Source organism: Aethalodelphis obliquidens, unplaced genomic scaffold, assembly GCF_003676395.1.
Source record: "Aethalodelphis obliquidens isolate GAN/ISIS:26980383/991018 unplaced genomic scaffold, ASM367639v1 scaffold10, whole genome shotgun sequence".
Lineage (NCBI taxonomy): Eukaryota > Metazoa > Chordata > Mammalia > Artiodactyla > Delphinidae > Aethalodelphis > Aethalodelphis obliquidens.
Genome location: NW_020837954.1, coordinates 40,798,974 through 40,810,141, shown reverse-complemented (window position 1 = coordinate 40,810,141; position 11,168 = coordinate 40,798,974). Strand labels below are relative to the sequence as shown.

The 11,168-nt window shown below is 45.8% G+C and overlaps 1 protein-coding gene across 2 annotated transcripts; it reads right to left on the bottom strand.

The window, feature by feature from the left end:
- Positions 1 to 322: 322 nt before the first annotated feature.
- Positions 323 to 10,388, bottom strand: RDH12 (retinol dehydrogenase 12). 2 transcript variants are annotated; one of them, XM_027111583.1, is made up of 7 exons: positions 10,096 to 10,388; positions 8,539 to 8,657; positions 7,905 to 8,060; positions 6,787 to 6,891; positions 5,744 to 5,953; positions 3,896 to 4,085; positions 323 to 1,146 (listed from the first exon to the last, which is right to left on the bottom strand). In XM_027111583.1, exons 1-7 carry the CDS (start codon positions 10,161 to 10,163, stop codon positions 1,044 to 1,046), a joined length of 951 nt encoding a protein of 316 aa, XP_026967384.1. In that variant the 5' UTR covers positions 10,164 to 10,388; the 3' UTR covers positions 323 to 1,043. The 2 variants fall into 2 exon arrangements, with proteins under 2 accessions (XP_026967384.1, XP_026967385.1); XM_027111584.1 differs by having other exon boundaries at positions 323 to 1,232; positions 10,096 to 10,315.
- Positions 10,389 to 11,168: the final 780 nt, after the last annotated feature.

The following is an 11,168-nucleotide window of genomic DNA, read 5'->3' as shown; positions in this document are numbered from 1 at the left end:
GAGCTATTATAAGAAGGTTATGGGTGGCTGGGTAGGGTGAGATAGTACTCATTAAACTTGGTTTTGGGACTTCCCTGGTGGTCCAGCGGTTGAGACTCTGTGCCCCCAATGCAGGGGGCCCGGGTTTGATCTCCAGTGAGGGAACTTGATCCCACATGCTGCAACTAAAGATCCTGCACGCCACAACAAAGATCCCATACGCAGCAACAAAGACCCGGTGCAGCCAAATAAATAAATAAATAATAAAACAAAACAAAACAGAACAAAAACAACAACTTGGTTTCATTTCTCCCTTGCTACCCTGAGAGAATAAATAAGGCAATAAGGTGAATGTGCAGTCTTTATTTTCTCTAAAAATTGAGGTAAAAGGGAACTCTTTAGAAAAAGAAACCATCTACATTGAAAATGGGACGGTCCAAACTTACACAATATGTTAATTATATCTCAGTAAAGCTGAAAAAATCTGTTTTTAATTTTTTTTAAAGTACTGGAAAAAGAAAACAGGAAGGTCCAGCTTTACATCGTTGCTCCAGGATGCTCAGAGGAAGGAACTAAAATTGGCCAAGGTTGAGCCAAGATTTTCCTGAGTTGGTCCAGACTCCAGATTAATGTTTCAAAGAGGAAAGAGATCAGTCAAGAGTTTTTGAGTCTATAGTCCCTGGAAAGAAGTGACGTTGATGCTCCTGTCACCTCAGCTGAGCGTGCTAGCTGGTCTTGGTAAGGAAATTGACCCAATTTCCCAGGTTCTTCTGCCATCCCTGTGCCCAGCCTGGCATCTGCCCAGTCCTTCTGGTCCGAGAGGGTGGCCGACTCTGCAAATCTTGGAGAAGAATACTCTGTAGGTGTGACTGTCTCGTGCCATGAGCCAGCCTCACGAGAGGGTTGGGTGTGCGAAGATTTCTAGAAGGGTCAGGAGTATCAGAGCAGGGCAGAATTCGCAACAGCAGCCAGCCAGGACAATCCTGCAGGGTGGGCCTTCTCCTCGGTCCCCTTTCCTTATGGCGTGGACTGAGCCTCATACAGCTGTGCCTATTCCACCAGCTCTACTCCCACTGGATTCCCAGCAGCTCACAGCTGACGTTCCACAAGCGCTCAGCCGTTTTGTTATTCCGGGCCCTTGGAGACACCCAAGTCTTCTTGCAGTCACTGGAGGGCATAGAAAGGGGGTGAACATCCAGGAGTGAAAATGGATAGTCTGGAAAAGTTTATGTCCTCTTCTTCAGAATATATTTCTAAATGTGTAATAAAATACATTAGATAAAAAGAAACTAGCTGTATTGAAATGCAGTTTTAAAATATTTCCTTTTCTTTTTTGTACTGACTTTTAAAAAAATTTTAATTTTATTGGAGTGTAGTTGATTTTCAATGTTGTGTTAGTTTCAGGTGTACCTCAAAGTGATTCAGTTATACATATACATATATTCATTCTTTTTTAGATTCTCTGCTCATATAGGTTATCACAGAATACTGAGTAGAGTTCCCCATGCTATACAGTAAGTCCTTGAGGGTTATCTATCTTATATAAAGTATAAAATATTTTAAAAACAATGTGTGGTATAGTAATGTGTTCTATTAGAAGAGCTAGCACTGGGTCTAATCACTACCAGATTTCAAAGTATTGGCGAGAAGTGACATCCTGAGGTATCTGCAACAATTGCAATGCGACATGAAATTATTTATAGTTTTCTTGGGGACAAAGTCACCAGTATCACTACTACTGCAGTTCACTTCCTACATTCATAATCAAAGGAAATGGCAAATTTCAGATGGAGGTTAGTGAAACTAAAGATGAAATTATCTTTCCATCCAGGTTTGAAGACCCCTTAAATTCTATCCACAGACCCCTTGTGTCCCATGAACCCGACTAAGCACCCCTGTTTTGTTTTGGGGTGAGCAGGGTTGGGGCAGAGCACACTGGTCATGGTGTTTTTCTTTAAATAGAAGTTTTGGACTTCCCTGATGGCACAGTGCTTAAGAATCCTCCTGCCAATGCAGGGGACACGGGTTCCAGCCCTGGTCCAGGAAGATCCCACATGCCGCGGAGCAACTAAGCCCATGCACCACAACTACTGAGCTTGTGCTCTAGAGCCTGCGAGCCACAACTACTGAAGCTCACACACCTAGAGCCTGTGCTCTGCAACAAGAGAAGCCACCGCAATTAAGCCTGTGTGCCACAACGAAGAGTAGCCCCCTCTCGCTACAACTAGAGAAAGCCCACACACAGCAATGAAGACCCAACACAGCCAAAAATAAATTTTAAAAATTTAAAAATTAATTTAAAAAAAACTGGGATCATACTGTACCTAGTTTGGGGAGGATACCTTTCTCTTGTTAAAAATGTACAATTTTAATTTTACAAGTAATGAATTAATATATAATCTTTAAAATTTATTTTTAAATAATAAAGGAATACCTGGAGTAAAAGGTTAAAATCCTCCTTCACGCTGCCCCCCGCCCCCCGACTCTTCCTCAATCTCCCTGGAAGTAACTACTACTGTGTAGCAGTTTGCTGTGTATCCTTTCAGACTGTTTTCTATGCATTTACAGTGAATAATTATATAGTTCTATATTTCATTTTTTCTGATAATATTATATCACTAACATTTTCCCATTAATTGAATATTATTCAAAAATACTTTTATATAGTGACTGTATTATATTTTATCACATGATTAAGGAGGGGTGTTAAACACCCAGACTCCAGGGCGGCATTGTCTAGTAGAAATATGATGCGAACTACAAATGTGAACCACATGTGTAACTTTAAATTTCCCAATAGAAATTTTAAAGTATTTTTTTAAAAAGTGAAAAGAAATAGGTGAAATTAATTTTGGTAGTATATTTTATTTAACCCAACATAGCCAAATTATTTCAGCATGTAATCAATATAAAAATTAATGAGATATTTTACATTTCTGTTTTTCACACTATGTCTTCAAAATCTGCTGTACATTTCACACGCACAGTATGTCCCAGATTGGACTAGCCATATCTCAAGTGCTCGGTAGCCATATATGGCTAGTGGCAACCACACTGAACAGCACGGCTCTAGAGCCGGGCTGCCTGGGTTTAAATCCCAGGCCTACCGCTTATAAACTATATGACCCTGAGCAAGCTAATTTTTCTGTGCCTCAGTTTCTTCATCTGTAAAATGGGGACAATAATACGATCTACCTTTCAGAGTTGTGATGATTATACGAATTAATACACGTAAAACTTAGAAGAGTGCCAAACATGTTGTAAGAGCTCAAGCAACATTAGCTATGATCATTTATCCATTCCCCAATTGTTGGACACTGAGGCTATTTCCAATGCTTCCCTTAATAAATGGTGTACCAGTGAACCATCTTGAACAAAGTGGGACAGAAAAGCAGACTGGGCTGGATCAAGTCATGGAATGGGAAGAAATGTAATCCTGGGCTTCCCTATATTCCCAGACTCTGATTGCCCATTGAGTTTGTGATAAACCTCAACATCAAAATGTCTATTTTTATGTTCCAACAGATAGTGCCAGTCTTCGCAGCTTTGGGAGAAGTGTCCCTAGAGTTCACACTAGGGACAGGTGACTTTGCCCTGGAGTTTCGTGCTATGTGTCATTTAAAAATTCATGAAGGAAGTCAGCCAAAAGCTTCAAGGAAGAGAAAAAGGCTCTACAAAGGCTTACCTGGAAATGTGGCACACAGGTTTGAAACAGAGCCATAAAACCAACTTTTGCCATGTTTCAAATGTAAGTTTCCTTAGAAAAGTAACAGCATTTGGTCTACTGGCCCAACGTGAACCTGGATTCCCCCATCAGGCACAAACTTGGCCACTGCGGGTGCAAAGCCCAGGGAGTCCTATGCCTGCCTCACCATACACACAGGTGATGGGGAGAACGCATGTGGCCTCTGCGCACCTGAAGTACTTGCCGCTCAGGGGCTCCAAACCCTCAGCCAGGGCGCAGTGCAGGCTGGTCTGGGCCCCCTCCCTTGCCGTCTTGAGGAAGGGGGAGAAGAGCTGCCAGAGCAGGCACAGCAGGAAGGAGTGTCGGACCAGTTCGGAGCGGACGATGCCTGGGTGCACTGCGTAGGTGGTGACCCCCGTGCCTAGGGCAAAAAGGGCACAGTTAGACCAGAGACACACTCCGAGGCCGTGGAGACAGCTCATCTCCTGCAGCAACATGCACGATTGAGAAGAAAGGACTTGGGAAACAGAACCCCAGTGTTCAGAAGACACCACCTCTAGCCAGGTAGAATCTCATGAGTAATTAATTGATCTTATCCAGAAAGATCTACAGCCTTCTCAGCCTTCTATGCTCCAAAAGGAATGCTTGGTTGAACATCCTTCTATTTTAGTGTCATCTTAATCTTTGGCTTAAATGGTATCTTTGGAATTTCTATTGGAGGGTCTTAGGGGCAGCAATCCTGTTAGAAGGTAGGAAGCTAGGACCTTGTTGTGAATTGCATTTGCCGGGCAAGCACATTTTATGAGGTGTAGATTGAGGGGTGTTGATGGAAATGATGAGAGTTAACATGCCCCCAAGACACCCCTGCCGCCTCCACTGTTTTTAGTACTTATTACGTACAAGGGCTGTGCTACATGTTTTAAGTGTTATCTCATTTGACTCTCAAAGAGGTTCATGAGGTAGGTAATATTAAGAAGCCCATTTACAGCTGAGGAAACTGAGTTCTCATCACAGACAGGTTAAGTAAATTGCCCAAGGTCACACCTGGCTGGTTGCAGGGCCAAGGTCTGAACCTCGATGTAGAGTAAAGAGCATAGACTTCTGAGCTAGATTGCCTGGAGTTGAATCCTGGCTCGCCTCGGAATTAATATATCTTGCTCGGGCAAGTTTCTCAAGATATCTGCGCCTACCTTTTCTTTTGTAGGGAGGGGAAAAATCATAGCACCTACCTCATAGGAATAGTGTTGAGACACAGATAGTATACAGCACACACAAACTCTCAATTATTGTTGTCATTATTAGTATTCATTTAAATGATTACCCTATTCTTCTACTTTCTGCATTCTGATAGTAAATACCATTTTCCCCAAACTCTGGCTTACTCACTGTAGCAAATGGTCCTCCATATTCACAGATGTCAGTGTCAGAAGCTCAGCAAAAACTCCAGGGCAGCACAGAATCATAGGATCAAGAGTGGCCTCACCTCATTTTACAGTTGAGGGGAGAAGTCAAGGGAGGTTAAAGGGACATGTTTGTAGACACACGTGGCTACTATGTGGTAGAGCAAGAACTCAGACCCAAGTATCTGAAACCCTGACTCCAGGCAGTGAGTGGCGGCTCTGTAGCTCAGCTCACCCTGTAAACCTCAGCAACTGGCATAGCAAAGGAAGCACCTGGCTTAAAGCAGAGTCCCCACTTTCCAGTCCTCACTCCTTCACTTGCCATATAATCTAGGGCCGGCCGCTTCTTTGGACTTCAGTTTGGACCCATAAAATAGTGAAAACAATACCTACTCTGCCTGTTGCAAGAGGTTGTTGTGAAAAATCAGATGAGATGATAAATATGAAATAAGATGTGACAAAGCACATAAGGTTTATAGGTTCCTGACCTCTGTCCAGTTTTAAGCTTCCCAAGGGCAAGGACTCTGTTTTTACTCAGTTTTATAACCTCATTCTCCTTAGTGCACAGAGCTGCCACTGAAATGTGCACGTTTGACATCCTGACTTCAGAAGTTTCTGTGAACCTCTAATCTGGACTGAAGCCCCTGCTTCTTAACCCTGGCCCTTTCTCTAGACTTACCTTGGAGCCTCTTGGCCAGCTCACGAGTAAAGAGCACATTGGCCAGCTTGCTGTGGCAATAAGCAAAACCCCGGTTGTAGGACTTCTCACCCTGGAGGTCATGGAAGCGAATCTTGCCAGCATGGTGGACCACTGATGACAGGTTCACCACCCGTGCAGGAGCGGACTCCTTCAGCTGCCCCAGGAGCAAGTGGGTGAGAAGGAAGTGGCCTGTGAGGAGAGCCAGCAGAGGAGATTGAAGAGTGGAACAGCAGCCTGGGCTCGGGGTGTGGGAGCTGATGTATGACAGGGCTTCATCACTAGCTCACTATCTTCTGGGTGTGAACATTTTGATACCATGAGTAACAGTGTTAATGGTCAGTCAGTCTGAGTTAGTGGAGTCCTCAAGGCAAGGGCCAGAGCTGGACTCCAGGTAAGGCAATATATACATAATCTGTTGTTATTTGTTCCTGTTTCCTTGCCCCGGTCAGGAGCAACTGCTAGCTTCTGACATCCCCCGTCTGGTTATGATCACGCAACTGTGGGCATGTACAGAAGGAAGGTTGGAATAGTCAGGGAAAATAACTTTTGCCGAGGATCAGAGAACCTGTTCTGTGATCCCCTCACTAGAGCCATTGCCTCGAGCTGTGAACACTAGCCTCTCTCATACCTCAAGTCTTCAAGGTCTGCCTCCACGATGGACCAACCCTTGCTTGCTTGGTCCTCAGTTATAGATATGACCCCCCCCCCAGCCAAACACGGACTTCACCCCCACTCGTGACCCTGCTTGGCAAGTCTTGCATTACCACAGTCCCATTCAAGAAGGACCTTCTTCTTCCTGGTATCTCCTATGTTTGGGGTTTCTTAACGGTATGAGTAGGATAAGCTCTCTTTTTTGTACTGGTTAGGAGAGAGATAGTGAAAGAAAAACCAATACCTCCAGTCTAGCAGAATCTTGGTCTCTATGAGGACCAGTGGAGATCCTCAGCACTGGTACAGGGTCATCTCCCTACAGAGAACATGATGGCATATGCCTCGCTTTTCACTCACTCTAAGATACTCACCCAGGTGGTTGACTCCCAGGTGGGTTTCAAAGCCATCAGCTGTCTTGGAATATGGGCACATCATCACTCCTGCATTGTTGATCAGAATATGAAGCTGCTTTTCCTCTAAAGAACACAACCAAGGAGACCATGTGGTTAGCAAGGAGTCAGCTAGCTGCCAGTCCTGAGTGTTTGTTCCTTGCGTTTGGACCTATCTCAGTGATATTCAGTAGCCACTGTCATTGGGTTTCTAATTTTTTATCTATATATAAATTTATTTATTTATTTTTGGCTGCATTGGGTCTTTGTTGCTAGGCACGGGCTTTCTCTAGTTGTGGCGAGCAGGGGCTACTCTTCATTGCGGTGTGCAGGCTTCTCATTGTGGTGGCTTCTCTTGTTGCGGAGCACAGCCTCTAGGTGCATAGGCTTCAGTAGCTGTGGCACGTGGGCTCAGTAGCTGTGGCTCGCGGGCTCTAGAGCACAGGCTCAGTAGTTGTGGCACACGGGCTTAGTTGCTCCGCGGCATGTGGGATCTTCCTGGACCAGGGCTCGAACCCGTGTCCCCTGAATTGGCAGGCGGATTCTTAACCACTGCGCCACCAGGGAAGTCCTGGGTTTCTAATTTTAGTTGCTGTTATCTTCCTGGACACCATTCATTCATTCAGCAAATGTGTACTTAGTACTGACTCTGAGCTGGGCTGGGCACTGGGCATACAGTGGTAAAATAAGACAGACATGGTTCCTGTCCCTCATGGATTTCATAGTCCTTGATAGAAGATGGTCATTTTCCAAGATACAGAAGAATATTGGCAGCAGCACAACTTCCTCTTGTGCCTATGGCCACAGAAGTTTGATTCTCAGGATGAAAGAAGAGAGTGGCATCAGGGCCACACCTCGATGGCAAGGTACAAGCCCAGGCAGGGAGCTGTCACCTCCACCATTCCCACTGCTGAGGCAAGGATCCTGCCCAGCCTGTCCACCCGCCATCCCCGTGCCAATTCCCTGCCCTGCTGGTTCGTGTGGCAGAACCTGTGCAGTGGAATCCATGATGGGTCTGATGTAAAGGTCAGAGCTGGTCCAGGGTGGAGCAGCCACTCCCACACCCAGCTTCCTGCCTTTCTAACCCCCCAGGGCCTCACCTGCCCGGAAGCCCTCAGCAAAGGCTCGGATGGATTTGGTATCAGCTAGGTCCAGTTTCCGTACCAGCACCTGGGAGTTCTTTGTATCAGCTCGGATTTCACTGGCAGCAGACTCCCCCTTCAGTACGTCTCGGCAGGCAATGTATACTCGGGCTCCTGGGGCCAAAACAAACAGGCAGCAATGTGTTCAGACCCTGGGCTGAAGAAGAGTCTAGGAAGTGAGTTTGGGACTGGTGGACAGAGCATTCCCCGCACCATCCCTAAAGCAGTGAGTGGCTAAATTGCCGCTTCCAGATTCTCCTTGCTATCAGCTTAACCCCAGGCTGGGAACCCTGGTTTTTACACCCTGATATTTAACATGGCTTGGGATCTCCTTTTAGAATAACTGACCTGACCAATATTATACACGGACATCATTGTTTTCCTTACTTTATATAAATAGGGAAGGAGCAGGAAGGAAGGAAAGTTTAAGCCACAGAGTAAGTTGGTGTCACAGCTGGACTTGAATCCCAGGTTCCTTGAGTTCCTGACCAGAATTTCTAAGCCCAGGAGGAAAGATAAGGGAACATGAGTAGAGTTCCTAGTGAGAAAGACAGGAGGTGCTGCCCTGTGGAAATGGAAAGGAAGGACTTGCCTCTGCGAGCAAGCTCTCTGGCTGTCTCCTTGCCGATGCCTGTGTTGGCACCGGTGATCACCACCACCTTCCCGGGAAGCTGCACGTTTGTTCCACAGACCCCACCAGCAAAGAACTTCCTACAGGCAAGAGAAACAAAACATTTATGCACCATCCTTTCCAATCCCAGACTGAGATACATAAAATCCACCCAGCCTCAAAGAGGGATTTCTTTTTGTTTGTCAGGAGACTTAAAGAAGCTAATCTTCAGCGGACAGCGTCTCCCCAGTGGGCAAGGCAGTCTCCTGCTTATCAGCTCAGCTTGGGAGGTCACGTGCAGGGAAGCTACAAATGATCATGTGGGCAAATAGAATAAGTTCTCTTGAGCCAGGGCCAATGGTTCCTTGTTAAACAACAAAGATACCTCGCTCCTATCTCTAGAGGTTCCCAGAGGTCATCTTCCTTCTCTATCCTGCCCTTAAAACACGAGGGGGATGGGCATTAGTGGAATCAGTGGTCCTGACCCCTCACCTTCAATAAGCATCAATGGTGAGTAACTGATGAACAGCACCTCCAGGGTCCCATATAGAAATATGGCTCTTGGGCTGCCTCTCCAGTTTTAGAGAGCCAGAATATTCTGCCATCCCACTAGAGATTTCATACTCGCCATCCATGCACAGAGAGAAAACCTCCCTTGTTCAGACCTCTGTGCAGAGAGCATCCTTTTACATAGAGTTGACTTGATAAGTTCCCAAAAATAGGACGGGAGGAAGTAAAGCTAACATCACCTGAGCATCATCCAACTGCCAAGCACTAGGCTAGGCATTTTCCAAGGGAATTTAATTCCCTCAACCACTCTGTTATTATCCCCACATTACAGTGGAGAAAGCTGAGGCTCAGAGAAGTTCAAGTCACTTGCTAATGGTGGCAAAACTGGAACCCAAACCCAGCTTTCTATGACGGGACCTAGAGCAACACTCTGTCTCTGATATGTCCATTTAACCTTCTTTATCATCAACAATTTAAAAGTTCTCTACTCATAACACACATTTCTTTGACATCTCCAGAAATCTTCCATAGCAAAAGAGCCAACCCAAAATGTTAGTTGAGGATAGTCTCAAAGGGAAGAGAGTGTGTTCCCTTCCCCAGATGCCTGGTACTTAACAACTGAGTCCCTCGGCAATGACCACCCACCGTAATGCAGCAGGGCCACCTTGACTAGGGACAGTGAAGAAAGGGAGACCTTCAGAGGAACCCAAGGGAATGGAGTGAAAGAGCAAGGACTCCCCCATAAGATGTCTGTCAAGCTACTTAACAGAGTCATCCACTCAGCCTTCCACTAGCATCAGAATTCAAACCCGCCCCTCCTCTCCCAGCCCCAGGTGCTTCCTTCTCGTTTCCCACCACAGTATTCATAACTACCTCCTTCCTTCCTGCTTTTCCTGCCTGACTTTCTCTCCCTTGGCCTCCATCCCTTTCTCTTCCTTCAGCAGCTAAGAACTCATCTTCTTACAAGCTCCGTGGCTCCCAATTCAGGGCTTTGTAAACTATTGAATGAGTTACTGAATTAAGACAAACCTGATGGATGGAGCTGTCACATACAGGAAAGAAAGGAAGGAGGTGAGCAGTCCCAAGAAAACCAGCATCTTTTCAACTTCTTTAGTTGCTGCTGCTTTACCAAGAGCAACTTTGACTCCAACTCTGGCTCGGGCTCCACCTGGTCTGGCTCCAACTCTTGGCTGCTTCTTGCTGCTTCTCTTTCCTCCAGCTCCTCTCGCTCCTGGGTGTTCAGCAACAGCCTGGCTCTAAGCGTAGCCCAGAATCCTATTTAAATCCGAGAGCTGTCAGAGCACAGCCTGCTGGGAGATGTAGTCCTGGGAGAGAAGGATGGAGAAAAGGGCAGAGCCTCACACTTACCGGCAAAGAGAATGAGGGGAGATGGAGAACTGCCCCTAACTTTCCCACCCTCAGTCATTTCTCTTATCTAGGGAATGTGTTCCCTCCACCACCCTCACTTCCACTCCTGCAAAAGAGAATATTTTTAACTTTAGCAGCAGACCCCACGATACTTGAAATACAGTGTGATTAAAATAGACAGACAAGGAAGAAACCCCCAGGAGAGAGGTGAGAGAATTCAGGAGAGTGTTTCCCTTGGTGGGGAAGGGGTAGAGACTGGGGTGGGGTATGTTGGGATCTCCTGGGGGGGGGGCTGGTAGTGTTCTGTTCTTTGGGGGGGGGTTGCTATTACACAGGTGTTCTCACTTTGTGAAAATTCACTGAGTCACACACTTGATGTGTGCACTTGACTGTGTTTTATGTTCTGTTTCAATGAAGTTAACACACACATGTATCGTACATGCCAAAGAAAAGGTATAGTGTTTCAGGGCATGGGCTCTTAGCATGGACTTCCTGGTTCAAATCTCAGCTGAACTGCTTACCAGATGGGTGGCCCTGGGCAAGTTACTAAACCTCTCTGTTAACTCACTTTCCTCACTTGCATAATGGCATGATAAAATGTGCACCTACCTTTTAAAGTATTAAATTAATTAAATAGGTAGGAAATTTGAGACGGAGACTAGCACATTGTAGACACTGTATAAAAGTTGGCTGTTCAGGGACTTCTCTGGTGGCACAGTGGTTAAGAATCCGCC

Bases quoted from the DNA above. Each gene is read 5' to 3' on its own strand.
- RDH12 (XM_027111583.1), bottom strand. From the start codon at position 10,163: ATGCTGGTTTTCTTGGGACTGCTCACCTCCTTCCTTTCTTTCCTGTAT. The intron at 8,061-8,538 runs GCAAGTCCTTCC...TTTTGGCCCCAG, and splicing joins CAGAGAGCTTGCTCGCAGAG to GAGCCCGAGTATACATTGCC. The intron at 1,147-3,895 runs GTGCGCAGAGGC...TATGCCCTCCAG, and splicing joins CTGAGCGGCAAGTACTTCAG to TGACTGCAAGAAGACTTGGG.